Source organism: Arachis stenosperma, chromosome 6 (genome assembly GCF_014773155.1).
Source record: "Arachis stenosperma cultivar V10309 chromosome 6, arast.V10309.gnm1.PFL2, whole genome shotgun sequence".
Taxonomy (NCBI): Eukaryota; Viridiplantae; Streptophyta; class Magnoliopsida; order Fabales; family Fabaceae; genus Arachis; species Arachis stenosperma.
This window is the reverse complement of record NC_080382.1, coordinates 141164526-141181854: the sequence shown is the minus strand read 5'-3', so window position 1 is coordinate 141181854 and position 17329 is coordinate 141164526. Positions and strand designations below refer to the sequence as shown.

Below are 17329 nucleotides of genomic sequence, written 5' to 3'. Positions count from 1 at the left end.
TTGTATTGCCTTGGGTGTAGCCTAAAAATGAGGATAGAAGGGACTCAATCAATGCAAAAGCAGCGCTCTTTAAATTCAAGCATGCACACAGCACATGTACCAGAGATTCATGCTTGTAAAGTTAATTATTAATTAACCACATGATGCATGTACACCCATGTAAAATTTTAAGTCATCTAGGATACTTAGGGGAGATTAATCCCCTATCCTTTTAATTTATCACTACTGATATTTTTTTTTTACTTCTTTGTATTAAACTATTAATGTAGCGGAATACAATATCTTTATATATTGTTCATATTTAATAATATAAAATATTACTAAAAGAGGCCATTTAACAATTATTTTTTTTAAAAGTACAATAAATAGTTACACAGAGGAAAAAAAAAGTCGATGAATATATTGTATCATGCCTAAGTCTATATTTTGTTTTTTTTTTAAGTAGTATAACATTTTCTGATTGCATTTTCACTTTTTCTTAGATTTGCAAATTGATTGTGATATTTTATTAAGTATTTGATAATTTTGTAGTGTGTGTAAGATACTAAGATCATTTTATAAATGGGTTTAAGAAGCAATTTATAAAATTTGTCCTTATAAAAAAAAAATATTGTAATCATTTTTGTAGAAATTTTTGTAAAATAAATGAAGTTAGATTTTTAAGATCACACTTCATAGAAACTCAACTCAACATTCATACTATGCTTTACTTCAAAGTTTAAATATTCATTTTTAAAAAATTAGAACAAATTCAAATATTTATAACAATTCTTCTTAATATCATTAAATATTAATTGACTTCACAACTTATAATTTAATTTCTAAAATTAAAGAATCTAAAAAAAGATATAATATATAAGTTATTTGATTTATAACATACAATATATCAAAATAAAATAATATAGTGACAAAGAAATAATAGGATAGCTTTTCTTACAAAATAATTTAATAGGAATATTAAATTTATTAATTAAAAGATACTAATAACTCAGTTATTGATGAAATTCATTATTAATATTAATTAGAAGGTAATGTTAATGGAGACTTTTGAATAAATACAGATAATTAAAAAAATTCAAAAATTTAAAAAATTACAACTTTAATTTGCTAAAGTATAAAAGTTGAATGAGTATGATTAAGGAAAACTTTAATTTATCCCCTATCATTAGAATAAATGGTCAAATTAGTTTTTAAAAAATTATTTATTTTTTTAAATTAGTCTTTAAAAAATTTGTTTAATTAAATTCGTTCTTTAAAAATTTTAAATTAGTCATGTTAATCATTCCGTAATTTTATTTATTAATGGTATCAAAATTTATTAATATGACACGTTAAGTGACACCCCAACACATATTTAGAAGTCTTAATTGATTATTAATATGATTAGTTTATAAAATTAGATAAAATTAATTTCAAATTCAGGAATTTCAATGCCTCAAGTTCTCTTCATAATTAGGTTTTGATTTGATCTAATTTCATAAATTTATTATGTTAATAGTCAATTAAAACTCCTAAATATATATTGGAGTGTCACTTAATATGCCACATTAACAAATTTTGACACCATCAATAAACAAAATGATAAAAATACTAATATAACTAATTTAAAATCTTTAAAATATAAATTAAAAAAATTCAAAAATCAATTTAAAAAATGAATAATCTTTTAAAAATTAATTTAACTATTTACTCTCGTTAACATTGTCAATAAGCATCAACCTATAAACTTCATGATAGACTTTCACCTTTTTCGGCTTTTTATCTTTTATCACTAAGACACATTTATATATAGACTTTTTTTAAGTAATAGTTATATCAGAAAATAAAATTTACACAGATACCTATATTAATGTTATTTTTTTATGAAATTAAATATTAATATTATAAAAGAAATTAACTACTAATTATGCATGTATATTAAGTAAATTAACTCTTTTAATAAATACATATAGATTTTTTTATAAGCAAACCATACATAAATATAACAAAATGGATTAATTATCCATAAACTAGTAAATTTTACAACAAAGTTCGACGATTCATCAACTAATTTCCTAATTTTGTTTTGGTCTGAACCTCGAACAAATTTGGTAATTTGAAAAGTTTTTTTTTAGTCCCATAAATTAGATAATTTTTAATCTTAGATACTACAACACATTTATATTATACACTCATTTGCATAATACTAAAAAATTCATATTTAATTGGTATATTTTATAAGATTTGAATCGAATGTAGGATATAAAGAGATATATAGTTTGCCAATAAATAATAGTTCAAATAATATAATTTTTTTATACTCAATTAAAAAGTTCAAATTTAAATCTCCTATTTAAAAAAAAAAGAAAGAAAAAATTGACGTATGATTTTACCAATTGAATTAGATTTCAGCTGCAAGATTTGAGAAGTTCGAACTTAGGACCTTAGTAATGGGCTTGGGTTATATTTTATTGGGCTCAGTGGCTAAAAACTAAAGGTGAAACAATCACTAGGGTTTCGGAGTGCAGCAAGATCTTGTACTCCAAAATTTGTTCTTCGTCTTTGTTGCTTCTCTACTCAACTTTTCACCATGAGCAGATCAGGGCAGCCACCGGATTTGAAGAAGTAAGCATTACTAACCATATTTACTTCATTTCATCTTTCAATTTGTCAATTCTCTTCAGAATCTGATGCAGTGAGAAATTTTAACCTAAATTTATTTTTCTTTCTTTCTCCCTCTTTGCGATGCTGCAGGTACATGGACAAGAAGCTTCAGAGTAAGTTGGATTCTCTCTTCTTCTTAATTTTCTGAAGTTTGATTTTTTTTTACCCCTTAATAATGTTGTATATTTGAACTGTGCATACATCATATGAGATAGACATTTGAATTTTGAACCTTGTAGTTTTTAGGGTTTTTTGTTTGTTTGTTTATGTTTGAAAACAAGTGTTAGCTGTTGTAGGAGAGAAGCAATAATACTAAAAATTAATAGTTTTTATTATATGCTTGCAGTTAAGCTTAATGCAAACAGGATGATTGTTGGTACCCTCAGGGGTTTTGACCAGTTTATGAACTTAGTTGTTGACAACACTGTTGAAGTCAATGGCAATGAAAAGAATGAAATAGGGATGGTGGTGAGTTCTGTCTTCCATTTCATTCTCTATATTAATTTAATTTGCCAACCAGGAACATGAACATTTTTAGAGGGAATAGAGTACAAGTTAACCCAGATTTTGTTTTTAAAATTGATGATGCAGGTAATTAGAGGAAATAGTGTGGTTACTGTTGAAGCACTTGAGCCTGTCAACAGGGGCTGACTTCTGTTTTATTGTAATATTTCTCAATATATTGCAATGTTTGAATTGGTGTGTATTTGGAACATTGTAGATGGTTTAGTTCTGAGAGTAACATGGAATTGTGGATCTTAAGGTCATTTGGCCATTACTTTGGGGTTCATTTCCTTTCTTCCTGGTCCATTTGTTAGTGTAGCTTACTGTGCATACCGCTATGGTTTTTTAATGGGATGGCACTGACCTTGCCAAATTGAAATTATGTCGATAGAATTATAAATTTATAATCTTTTCTCCCGTTATTTATTGTTATGATTTAATAATACTTTGATGGTTCTATCTCCTCAAAACTTGGTTCAGATTTAATCATGAATGGAATGAAGTTTAAGGAAAAGAATAGCAGGTCTAGAATAAGAGTGTGATTTGATGTGAAGAAGAAATAAAATTGAGATATCAGTATATTAAGATATATAGCACTTGTTTTTGTTGGCCAAGAGTCTTTGTTGGCCGAGCCTCTAATTGCTTTTGAAAGAACTTTGATTGCATCCAAGACCTCCTCATGACTTGATATGACTATGGGATCCACTTGGTTTTGTGGTTAATATACAAGTATGATACACTGCTATTCCTTAATGGGGTGATTTGAAATAAGACAGTAATTCACACATGAGAAGTGCTATTAGGTAGATGGTTATCATGGGATATGTTTTCTGTTTATTTAATAATGAGTTAATAGTCAAATTAGTCTCTAAAAAATAGACATTCTTCAAATTCATCTCTAAAATATTTTTTCAATCAAATTGATTCTTCAAAGATTATGAATTAATTATATTTATCCTTCGGTGACTTCATTAACAAATTTTGTCAACAATTGATGATATGAAACGTTAATCGACAATATATATAATACTTGACATGTCTAATTGGACATTGACTAGATATATTTATGAAAATTTATTAATTTAGTCATTTTTTTCCAATTACATAAACTATATTTGCAATGACTTAGCAACTAAATTGATAGATTTTCAAAAACAGATTTGTTCAACATCTAATTGGACATGTTAAATATTATATATGTTATCACGTCATTAATTCTTGACAAAAATTATTAATAAAGTCACTAAAGAACAAACATAATTATTTTGTAAATTTTGGAAGATCAATTTAATTGAAGAATGTCTTTTAAAAATAAATCTAAAAAATGTCCCATATTTCAAGGATTAATTTTACTATTAACCTTTTAATCAATATGAGCTCATGATAGAATAATTTTTTTTTTCAATAGGCTTTTTTTTGTCATCATCTCAATAGGCTTTTTCTTTAGACGTGTTTTTTTTAATGATAAAAAGAGGTTTTTTTTAATGATATTCTTTAGAGGTTTTGATGAGACGTTTTTTTTCTTGGACAAGAGATGAGATTTTTTAATCTTGATGATATTGTTTTTTCTTATTAGCTTACCCAATTTGACTTTAAGCCGATCATTATTTTATTAAAAAATATCTCATATCAATATATACTTCTAAACATAATAATAATCAATATCAAATTTAGGAACTACATAATCAGCAAATGGAATAAAAGTAATAATAATATTCAGATGCAATATTTGACAACTTGATAGTAATTTCCGTTAATTTAAAAATATAAACAAATGAGATAAACACTTTGGAGTTTGGATCCGATACTAGGTGATTGTTTCCTCAAGCTTATGTAAACGACAGAGGAGATATTATAATCATATTAGCTCTTTTATAACATACAGTATACAAGACAACAATCTTATTTATAGCTATCCTAAGATTGTGATGCATATATTGCTGCCGTGATGAAATAAATCAAAAGAAATGCAACCTCACGGGAAAATCTCACGAGCTTGTCATGTTTTAATTTTTTAAACTACCCGCAAAGTCATATGAGATTTTTAGCATCTGAGGATCCATGTCCATGAATGTACTCAAAGCTTATAAACCAAGTCAATTACTATAATGCTTCATAATATCTAAATTAAAATGAAAACGAGAGAAAATTGACATGTAAATATTGGAATCCTAGGCAAAAATAGAAGTTTATCCAAAAACAAGATAAAGGAGAAACATTTTTTTCTTAATTATTCAGACTACTATAGCCTCCTACAAACCTTGGCCAATCCAGGTGATTCCAAGAGTATGTTACATTTATCGTAAATAACAAAGCAAGCCTCGTCCTTCTCTATTTAAATTTCATCCAAAACACACTAGGATGAACAAGAGATTTCTCATCAACTCAAATTAAGACCCCCACCTGAATACTCCACTTCCTGTAGATAAGCAAAAGCAAGGTTATACTAGGCACACAGAACAAAGAATACTGAATACATAGAATAGCATCACAACGATGAACATGGCGCAACTAAATCACCAGGTCCTTAAATCACAAAAGATTGGAATCAGGAGAGTATCAATCATCATAGATCTATTTTCAACATCAATAATCACATTTTAAATTGAAAAAAATATCAATATCCAGTTTTACAAAGTGAACTTAAAAGAGCATGTAGAACCTAATAGCATTGTGATTCGCAACAACCCTTTCATCATAGAATCTGTTTCGTTCCATCTTTTGTTTTTTTAAATCCAATCTACAGTTTTTGTATAATGATGATGTTAATATCGACACCACAGAAAGACTTGGAAGAATAGCTTAGTTAATCCTGATAACAGTTTCAGCCTATAAAAGGAAAACTGACTTAATTTGTAGAATCAAGAAGCATGTGAGAAGAGAAGAGAAGAGAAGAATGAAGGAACCAGCAAATTTATAATTTAACAAAATTCATTACCAGCACTCTAACAAACACAATAGAATGGGTCCAAGGAAATGAATCAGTTTCTATAATTAAACCTTGAACAGAGAAAGATAACATGCCTATCTTTTTAGGCTATCGTTTTAAGATGGCTCAACACATAACCCAGACCAAATATAACATGCAGTTACATTATTGAAGATATGAATCCAACCTGAGCAGGAGGTAAGGATGAGACCCAGTCTGATGTGTGCGTAGGAAGAAGCCCCAATGCATTGAGCTGCAGTATGAAACATTCACATATGAATTGTAAACTTTTAAAGTATAAATTACAAGATCTTTTAAAGTACAAACCTTCCAAACACCTAGTGCCAAGCCACCCAAATTAAGGGCTATGAATAACAACTTAGGTCCAAGAAGCTCCACTCTACTGTCTTTGTAAGGCTCAAAAACTGCACAAAATAGAAAGAAATATTAACAATTCTAACAAAAATAAGTTTACAGTAGATGGAAACAAAAACATAATACAAATCAAACTCACTAATCTGAAAATAGAAAATATTATGGAAATGTAATGAGAAGAAAAAAAAAATTGAGAGAATTATCATCAATTCGAGAAGAAAATGACTTCTAATAAGGGCTTTTACATTAGACCATGACTGGTTAAGTTTGAGGAAAGACCAGATAAGAGAAGACTAAATCAATCACGAAGGCAACAACAAAATATCAAATCACCGGAGATAGGGAACAGGATCTATAGGGTCAAATATTCAGCAAATGCATTTCCAACTACAACGCAGTCTACTAGTTTCAGATATAAATTACTATAGACTATGGTTGGTTAAATTTATTCCTTGCAAACATTTCCATCATCAAATGATATGATGAATAGATAATCCTTTAAGCGAAAACAATATGCACATTTACTGCTAATAATTAGCAACATGCATAAGAATTAGGAAAGTGAAACAAAAGGATACAGCACACAAACGGAACAATGCATTATAAAAATGATACTGATATACCCTATCATTACTGGTGAAAATTATCAATCCACATAAGAGAAGGAGGGGAATAATACACATAATGGAATTCTAATACAATGCTCTAATCAGAGTCAGTAGTTACAATAGTTCTCTGTTATTGTAGTTAGATAGGCATCACGTACAACCATGGTTTTAAATTGCAGTTGACAACCACAATTGCAGGTGCAACATTGCATGTTGGCATCACAGTGCAAATGCAACCAGAGTCACAGCTAAAAGCATGCACTAAACCAACACATGCTTTACATCATACAGGGTTCAATTCAAGGATCTGAATCTTACTCTTGCCAACGCTTTGCAAGGCACTGATAGGCTGCCAAAGAGCTGAGAAGGTGATACCAATGCTGAACAGGTGCACTGTACTTCCAGCCATCCACATCATAAACCCCATCATTAGCAAGTTCTTGAAAGGGGCTTGTGCTACTTCCCAAGCTTTCTGTCATGTTCCCAAAATGTAAAACTTTTTTTTAAAAAAGGATCTATAACTTCCACGCCCTATCAAATTCTTAAACAGTAATTCAATCGTAAACTACTTCCACAATTAGAATATGCAATACTATTTCAAATCGAATGTTGATCCAGATCCAGTAGCATAGTATAAGCAATAGTTAAAGTAAATAAGTTCTTAGCAACCAAATTATTACCCTAAATTGAAAATTAAAATGCTAAAAAGAGGCGAACCTGTGCTTTCCAGTTTGATTCAGCATCCTTCCTCTGGCGACTGAGGGTTGAATCGTCCTACGAAGTTTTTTGTTTTTTTTTTTCAGAAAATTGCGTTCTTAATTTTTAAAATGAATGTCAACAAAAAAAAAGAGAGTACCTGATCGATGGAAGCACGAGAGAAACCGGGAGGATCAGGAACGTCGCGAGAGGAAGGAGAGGTTGAATTGTCGGAGAAGTCAACGGCCCATCTTCGAGCGTTGGATCCCATGAGTCCCTTTCCTTTATCCATTCGATGATTCACTGATTCAGTGGTTTTAGTAAAGAAGAGAATGGAGGACCTTTCTCGATGATTGATTAGGGCTTCCAACCCAAACTTCAATCTTCAATTACTGAAACGCTACTCCTTATTACGAACTACTAATTCTTATTATTATTATTAAATATTTACTTTTTTTATTTTACAAAATAAACTCTCATTCACAAAGTTAGGGGTAAGGGTGTGCAAAAAAAATCAAAATGTGGTTAACCGGTTAAAAAACCATAACTACATTTTGGTTAACCAATTTTATAAAACAATTTTAAAAACCATATCCATATTTTTTAAAATAGGTTAACCAAAACCAAATAAAAAAAACCGGTTTTTAACCGGTTAACCAAATTAAAATAAAACCTAATTTCACTTCTTCTCCTCTTCGACAAATCCTCTTCAACAAAAACAAATCCACTCTTCGCCAATCGCGGAATCGCCACCGTCAACATTTCTTCTTCTCTGCCTCTCGTCGGAGCTCGCCGGTGGTTCGTCGGCCTCTACCTCTTCGAGTTCGAGTCTTCCGTCTTCACTTTGATTCGAGACTCTGTCTCTCTGCCTCGACCTCCATTCGCGACTTTGTCTTCTCTCTTTTCGGTTCTCTTCTTCTTTTGTTGGTGGCTCGTCGGAGCTCATGCTCATCAATTGAGGTAAGCCTCATCCTTGCCCTTGGTTCTGAATTCTGAGTTTTATCTGGGTTATTTGTTATCTGGGTATTTTCTTTTTTGTTGATTTGTTCTGTTTTGTTCCTTCATGAGTATACTGACTTCTTCACTTCAATGGATTGAATGTGCAGATTTTAAAATCTCTCAGTATTGAACATTTGAACTCTCCATTTCAATGGATCCTGCTGTAAGTTTCTTCTTCACTGTGGTTCACTTTTTGTTGAAAAATATCTAATTAAACTAAGTAGTAGTTGAATCCTTAATGAACTGATTGCCATGCTCATTTATTATTTTTTTGGTTCATGCATGTACCATAATATATATAGTATATATGTAGCGCTAGTTGTGTTATATACAGTGTATGAATTTTCAAATTGAACCCCCCTAAAACTTGATTTCATAAAAAATCTACTTGCTGATTTAAGCCAATACGTAAGTGTTTTATATGTATTGTGCTACTTGGTTATATATATATATATATATATATATATATATATATATATATAACAGAATATGGTTACTGAGGCTAACTATAATCACTAACTAACTAATCAATAAAACCAACAACCAATCTCCTAATCTTTTATAGGAATTAGAATTAGATAGACTAGTAGTTGAAGTTGCAGGGATGAATGATGAATTTGAACAATGCTGCATAAGAGGGATAATAAAAACACTTCAAATGGTGACACTGATTTTTGTTGTAAATAGAATTTTGTTCTGAAAATCATTAACTGTGTTCTGCCTTGGCCTTCTTTTTCTTATCATTATTTACTGCCTTGAATCTTTCGCTCTAGCAAGTAGCAACTATAGTATAGGCAATGGAAACAACTCAATTTAGGAGTATAGTATAGTATAGGACTTAGGAGTGCTTGCTTTCACTAGTCCCCACCTTAATTTGTCCACAAAATCCTATTTCTGGATTAGAAGTAGCCATATGTTTTGTTCCTGAATTTCCAGAAAAGCTATACTTGGTTGCTTGAATGAAGAAAAAAAGAAAAGCTTTGCTTCTTGTGGTCTTATGAGGAAAATGAAGAGACAGATCAATATAGTGATTAGCAAAAAAACACAATGACAATAGATGATTTCAACAGTATTTTAGAATGTGGGCCCTTGGTGCGATGTGATGTTTTTATTTCAGTGACAAAAGTGATATTTATCAGCAGTTTCTTGCAATGAGTAAGAAAGAAACTAAAGTGTAAGTGTCAAACTAGAAGAGAATATTTTCAAAGATTTAGTAGATGAAATAATCTTCACATGAAAAATTTTCAAGAGAAAGAGTGGATGCACTACTTATTTTAAAATGCCTGCTTGGTTCTTAATTTCTTGAAGTGTTATAGGATTCTGTGAGTTCATGTAAATAGTGTAGATGTTATGTAAGGGTTTGACAATGGAGTTTTATTTATTGTGGATTGATTTTCATGTAACTTACATGTGAGTGTATATTACTACCAGTGTACATGTTGTTTCTATCTTAATTTCTCCAACTTTAATTCACTATCTATGTTTCTACGTAGAAGTAGAAGATAGCAACAGGAAGAAGAATATATTGGTGACATTCTTATTTGCTTTGTCTTTAAGGCTTATATATCTATGTATATATATTGATAGCTCTTTTTAAATCAAGTTCTGGACCAAGAAAAAGAAATGGAATGATAAGGTTGTACGACTCTGATGATAAACAAGAACAAAATGGATTGTTAGGGTTTAGGAAATCATGATGAATTCAAATGATTCATTACTATGTATATGTATGTGATCTAAGAATGCAAGTTGCATCGGTTGTTGCCCTTCTATTCATCAATGCAGCTCCTATGTTCCTTCAATTTTTCCCCTTTTATCCTATTCTTCATTTATGCAGTAGGTTTTTACCACACAAGAATCGAAACTTTGATCAAATCAGTAGATATCTGATGATGCATGACTGGCTGGTGTACCATATAACAAGTTGATTGTTAACTTCTATGTATTTACAGTTTTAGTTTCCTGACTTTTATATCCTATGTAATTTTTTTCTTCATGTGTATAAAGGATTCTTACCATTATGCAGCAAAGTATTATTTTCTCCAACTTATCCTATGTCCTTTTAATTTGTATATATTTACAGATTTAATATTGTTAAAGTATTTAATAATTAGATTTTATGGCTTCTTTTTCAGAATGAGGTAGCCGATCGTGATGTTCCCATTTCAGAGTCTGCAGAGCATTCGACTTCTACATTACCTCCTCTCCCAACCACATCATCTGAGCGCAAAAATCGATCAATAGTTTGGGAGCACTTCAAGAGAACCCCTGATGATGAAAGTAAGGCTCAATGTCAACACTTTTGAGCTTGATTTTTCACTTTCTTTTTTGCATCAAGAGTATTGTACATAAACTATATCCAATTCTTGAGTTGCACTTGTTTCTTTCTTAGGCAGTTAGGCTACAGGGGAAGGGCGAAGGGAGTTGCATTTGAAAGAAAAAATTATTTAGAAAGAAAAAAAATTAATTTAGATTACAAAAATTAATTTTAAAAAAAAAAGTAAAAAAATTTGGGTTTTTGTATGTGAAAAAATTAATTTTTGTGTAAAAAATGGTTTTTAGGTGTAAAAATAACTTTTTTTTTTGTGTAAAAACCGGTTTTTTGATATAAAAATCGGTTTTTTTAATGTAAAAATCGGTTTTTTGGTAAAAAAAACCGGTTTTTTGGTGAAAACCGGTTTTTTTATGTAAAAACTGGTTATTTTTTGAAAACCGGTTTTTTTAAAAATAACCGGTTAAAAACCGGTTTTGAATTTTATTAACCGGTTAATAACCACTTTTTTAATGTAAAACCAATTTGATTAATAACCAAGACTATATTTTTGGTTAACCAAAAAACTGGTTTGGTTTTTGGATTAACCAAACCATGAACACCCCTAGTTAGGGGTTTCTATCTAATAATCTAATTATGAGAAGATTAAAAAATATTATTAATCTTAGTTTCTTATAAAAATTAATAAATTTTGTTGAGAAAAAAGGAACAGTGCAAACAAAATTTATTTTGCTTTAGTTTTTATCCATGTTGTTTAAATATGTTTAGTTATTCCCTTGTTTGCATTATTCCTTTCCTATTGGCCTAGTAAATATTTTAATACAACAAATAATACAAGACAAGACAAAACATTAATCAAAATCTATATATATATATATATAATTATATATAATATATATATATATATATATATATTTAAAAAAAACAACAACAAACAAAAAAACAAGAGAGAGAGATACAATCAAAAAGGAAGACAAATGTTAGTTCTTTTCATACATGGGTTAAAATATAGTCTAATCTAGGAATTTATTTAGTAATAAGCAATTTTTAGGGTTAAATACTTTTTCATCCCTAATGTCTTGGGTCAAAATTAAAATTAAAATCGTTTCCGACTTTTTTTTTATTAAAGTTGTGTTGGAACACCATAGAAGTGAAGAACTAAAAATTTAGAGGAAATTGTTAGAGTTGGGATGGGATGCGGTGATAATGATGCCACAGAGGCTACGAGAAGCAGATCATGACAAGGATAGAAATGTATTTGCTATTGAAGATTTGGATGAGTGGCATGAGGATTTTTTGAAAACGCGAACGGATATTCCTGTGGTGTATCCGGCAGTTATGGTAAGTGAGTAATCTATGAAATCTCAAATAATCAGTAACGAAGCAATCTCTGAAAGAACGGAGACTTGTGAATATGGGGATAAACGAAAAGAAGGAGTTGATCTGGTGTTGAACAAAAGTTCAATTGGGGCTGGGTTGAAGCATATAAGGCCCAATATGTTAGTGGGGTGTGGCGGCGAAGTGATTGTATGGTGCGACGAAAAGTACGTCATTGTGCGTCTTAAAAGGGCCACCTTGCTGGCTGCTGCGAGCGACGGTGAAGAGAGGGGCGTGGCTAGTCATGGAGTTCACAAATGGATTGATGCCACGGTTAATAGCGCCGATGAGGCAGATCTAGGAGAAGTGCAGAAGTCAGCTGCTAGTGGCGGAGGTGATAATGTCCACATTGAACTTGATGGCGTGGAGGGCAGGGAGGAGCGTGAAGCTCCTTATGCACTCGACGAGCAGAATCAAACCGGAAAAGAGATTGGCGGAGGTGTGGAGAATTGTTCGAACAACACAGCGAAAAAAAATATTCAACCAAGTGTAGTTAATGAGATCCACGCTAGTTTGGACGAGAGTGATAAGCAGCATGTTGGCATAAGTCTGATGAGGGTGATGCAGTGCAAGATTCAGATTTAGAGGATGAGAATACAGTGGTGCAGAAAATTAGGTTGAATGATGAAGGGGTTGTAAGGAACTTGGAAGATTCGGAGGACTCAGAGTAGGATGCAGATGGTGAAACTAATCAAGATGAATACGAAGGAAGTTGGGATAAAGATATGGCTGAAAATAGGGTTGCTTAGAATCTGGCTGTCGAATCAGAAGCTGTTTTACATGACGAAGATGAGGACATTATGACTATTCTCCAAACTCAAAATGAAGTATTGGCACAAAAAAAAAGAGACAAGCAAAACAGATAGAGAAAGCAAGAAGGTGTCGCTCCAAAAACCAAAATAAGGTGTGTAATAAAATTTTTAAATGATTTTAGTTCGTAGAATATGAGGGGTTTAGGGGGTGTTGAAAAGTAGAAAATGGTAAAAATTTTAAGCGTAAAAATAATGTTAATATGTTAGGATTGATAGAGACAAAGAAGGAGGTGATTTCTAAGTTTAATGTAGTGCAATTTTGGGGTAATGATCTGGTGAGTTTGCAATTTGTGGGATCGGAAGGTGCTTCTGGAGGTTTATTAATAATGTGGGATGTTATAATATTTAGGTTGAGTAATTGTTACAAAGGGGAGAGATGGTTGTGTATAGAAGAAGAATTAACAAACAATAATTTTTATTTGTGCAGTTTGCTTGGTGTATGGTGCGCATACAAGGGAAGAGAAGCTTGCTGTGTGGGAAGAGTTGAGTTTTTTTATCGGAAATATGTCAGGTTCCTCTTTGCTACATGGGTGTCTTCAATGAGGTTGTGCAGTTAGAAGAAAGAAAAGGCACTAGTGTGTTAACAGCATTATCAAACTGGTGGATATAAAGTTAAATGACTGTAAGTTTACGTAGTTTAGGGGATCAATCATGCAGTCAAATTAATAGAATATTGGTGAATTTGGTTTCATTGTTATCATTTGGAGTACTTGGTTGAAAATGAATGACAGAATTTTCAGGAATCAAGAATCAGATGTTGCAGGAATAGTTAACGGGTTGATTAAGAGTTATAAAGAGTGGAATGATATTTGATCTTTTAGGTTATTGATGGCTTTTGTTAAAGATAATTAAGAATTAATTTATTTTATTTATGAGTACTTTTCTATTAAAACGTTGATGTTCCATTTTATTGTATCGAACTTTTGATTAAAAAAAAAAAAATGACCAAGACAGTCAATCGTCTTGGTGTTTTACAATGTCTTTATATGTTTTGTATGATATAAGAAACTTCGGTAAAATCACATAGTGCTGAGTTCATAATTTGGTGACGGAGTTGAATAATATGGGTAAGACTTTTTTTGAAAAACAACAAGCTATGATGTTGTTTTATTCATTACCTCATTCATTCAAGCATTTTTTGATTACTCATTTATGGTCATAAAAGTCTAAATATTGATGGGTAGAAACTTAAGTGCAATCGACTTTACGTGAAGTTGATATCTGAGAACTATTAGATGATTTGACTGATTTGATTAAATTTTTATCTAACGGTTATGAGGTATCAATTTTACCTGAGTTTTCACCATATTGATGTGATTAAATTATCGCTTCTAAGCCATCAAAAGATGGAATGTGATAAGAATGATCATTATAATTCTACAACTGCTTTAGTTAATAGAAGTAACTGGAGAGATACTGGATCCAGCAACAACCAAAAAAATCTCAATTAGGTTTTAAATATTGTGATGGAAAATGTAAATATGCCAATAAAATCATTAAAAGAGAAATTGTTCTAAACTCAAAAAGAAAAATACTTTAACAAATATTGTTAAAGACATTGAAAATATTCTCTAGATTTCAATTAGATTAGTTGATTATTTGTAAAGACTTGATTTTGATGTTTCTATTAAATAAATTTACGTACTAATATTTTATTTCAGGTAGAGTTTTTGAAGATATTATCAAATTAATTTTGAAGTGGAGATTATGAGGAAGTTAAAATTAAACCAATTTAAATTGTTAAAGAAGATTTTAAAATAATCATAAAACCAAGTAGTTAGTATCTAGCCACACATGTCATTGTGATATGCATGAAAGGTTTAATAAGTGTTTAACTAACATTGCCAACAATAATATACAATTTGTATTATCCAACTTGTATACAAGTTATAAAAAAAGAATAATTATAGAAGAATTAAGAATCAAGAATTAAAAATTACATGACTAAGGTTTAGTTTGAGTAAACAATTTTATTAAATTATTTTTGAAAAAATAACTTAAATAATAAATATTTATATTAAAAATAACTTATAACCTCTTCACAGTTCCTAGGAATAATACACCAAGAATTCTTGGGAGACATTACAATCATTCAGAAGAGGAATTCTCAAGAATACTATGAAATGAAATGTTGCTCACTCAACAGAAAGGACTTGGAGAAGCACTACAAGAAAATGGCTGCTAAATATTATCCTCTTGGAGGAAATAATAATCCGTCACTTAAACAAGTCTTTATCGCATCCCTACCAGAAGAACTCCAGCCAGAGCTACACCGAATGATGATGGCTCTTCGCAAAGAAGTGGCTACCACTACCATTGGAGAAATATACCAATTGGCTCTAGTCACTCTTGACAAATTGTGTGAACAGCAGCAAATGTTCAAACAGCTCAGCAAGAATTCGAGCAAACTCAAAGGAGCATGTAGCAAGTCACATTTGAAGATCAAATGCAAGGAGCCAAGCATATGTGAATGCAAGACCAAGAAAAAGACCCATTGGCAATCGCCTAACAAGGCATTCCATCAAAGGTCTTTTAGAAGAGGAAGGAGGAAGCAAAAATACCGTTATTTCAAAGGAGAAAACCTCAGACTAAGTCAAACAGATTTTCATCTGTGGAAAACAAGGACATTTTGCTAAGTCATGCCCTCACAAGACAAAAAAGGAGATAAGATGCTTCAGTCCTTAATGGAGGCAGCGTCCATGAAGATGAGAAGATCTTGAATCAGTACTGAAGAACAAGAAGTTAAAAATGGAGAAACTGAATATGTTTTCCAAGACTCTGATTCAGAAGAAGACTATCCACCAAGAAGGTCGATCTTTTCTATATCTTCCTTAGCACCAACAATAGCCTCCATTATCACAAAGATTCCTAAAGGTCAAACTTTCCAGAAGAAGAACTTGAATATCTTGGATCCTTAGGAATGAAGCAGATTGATGGTACTCCTCGTCCCCATTTTGATCTAAAAGTCAAGACATCTATCTATGACAAACCCATAAAGGCTTTGCATTGCTAGATACTGGATCTTGCGCCACTGTCTTAAGGCCTCATGTTTTGCCAAAAGAGATGTGGGCACCTATTTCGAAGACATTCACAGCAGCCAACAGTGAAATCTTTACCATCAATCTCATTTCCAAACAGCCCATTGGATTGGAGATATTTGCAGGCCAGATCACTTGGCTCAGGGTATTGGGAAGCTACCTCCCAGACAAAGATGTTTTGTTTGGATTTGATGCATTCTTCAAAACTCATGGAATGCATATCAAACCCACCGGCCTAACTTATAAAAGGCAATCTTTGCCTTTTTTAGAGATGCAAAGCATTCTTGAAATTCAAGAAGCTTCGGAAGAATACAGGGAGATCCAGCAACTACTCATCAGTGCTTGCTGCGATAGTCATGACCAATTCAACCACCCTGTACCTTTGTGGAAAAATCCGGAATTCTATGTCCGTCTTCCTTTCAAGAAGAATGAAGACATCAATCCAACAAAAGCCACGCACTCAGGAATGAACCCTGAAGATCTAAAATTGGCAAAAGCTGAATGTGCAGCTCTCCTTGTTCAAGGACTCATTGAACCAACCAAATCCAATTGGGCATGTCAAGCATTCTATGTTGAAAAAAGGGCTGAGCAGAACAGGGGGAAGAAGAGGCTTGTTATTGATTATAAGCCACTTAATGTCTTCTTACAAGATGACAAGTTTCCCTTACCAAAAATCTCAGTCACTACACAAAGGTTAAGTGGAGCAAAAATATTCAGCAAGTTCGATCTAAAAGCGGGTTTTTGGCAAATTGGGCTCCACCCTGAGGATAGATACAAGACAGCATTTTGTATCCCTGAAGCCCAATATCAATGGACAGTAATGCCATTTGGACTCAAAGTAGTCCCGTCTCTTTTCCAAAAAGCCATGACAAAAATCTTTGAGCCCATACTACATTCCACACTTATTTACATTGATGATATATTACTGTTCTCAAAAGACAATGAAGCCCACAAGACACTTCTGGCCCAATTCACTCAAATCATCAAAGATCAGGGAATCATGCTATCAGCAAAAAAAGAGTTCAATTGCCAAGAAAAGGATCGAATTTCTTGGAATGGTTTTTGAAGATGGGTTT

At 31.5% G+C, this 17329-nt stretch overlaps 3 protein-coding genes across 4 annotated transcripts; 2 read left to right on the top strand and 1 right to left on the bottom strand.

Annotated features, from left to right (window-relative positions):
• Window positions 1–2407: 2407 nt before the first annotated feature.
• LOC130935767 (probable small nuclear ribonucleoprotein G) lies at window positions 2408–3529 on the top strand. The gene is made up of 4 exons (XM_057865652.1): window positions 2408–2604; window positions 2734–2756; window positions 2990–3111; window positions 3235–3529. Exons 1-4 carry the CDS (start codon window positions 2570–2572, stop codon window positions 3292–3294), a joined length of 240 nt encoding a protein of 79 aa, XP_057721635.1. The 5' UTR covers window positions 2408–2569; the 3' UTR covers window positions 3295–3529.
• Window positions 3530–5352: 1823 nt separating this feature from the next.
• Window positions 5353–8173, bottom strand: LOC130933014 (uncharacterized). The gene is made up of 6 exons (XM_057862502.1): window positions 7916–8173; window positions 7777–7833; window positions 7378–7531; window positions 6404–6501; window positions 6264–6329; window positions 5353–5566 (listed from the first exon to the last, which is right to left on the bottom strand). Exons 1-6 carry the CDS (start codon window positions 8045–8047, stop codon window positions 5528–5530), a joined length of 546 nt encoding a protein of 181 aa, XP_057718485.1. The 5' UTR covers window positions 8048–8173; the 3' UTR covers window positions 5353–5527.
• Window positions 8174–8442: 269 nt separating this feature from the next.
• Window positions 8443–14120, top strand: LOC130936015 (uncharacterized). Of its 2 annotated transcripts, XM_057865982.1 has the most exons (4): window positions 8443–8715; window positions 8862–8917; window positions 10890–11034; window positions 13643–14112. In XM_057865982.1, exons 2-4 carry the CDS (start codon window positions 8906–8908, stop codon window positions 13756–13758), a joined length of 273 nt encoding a protein of 90 aa, XP_057721965.1. In that variant the 5' UTR covers window positions 8443–8715; window positions 8862–8905; the 3' UTR covers window positions 13759–14112. The 2 variants fall into 2 exon arrangements, with proteins under 2 accessions (XP_057721965.1, XP_057721964.1); XM_057865981.1 differs by lacking the exons at window positions 8443–8715; window positions 8862–8917; window positions 10890–11034 and adding an exon at window positions 12013–13307 and having other exon boundaries at window positions 13643–14120.
• The last annotated feature ends 3209 nt before the right edge of the window (window positions 14121–17329 follow it).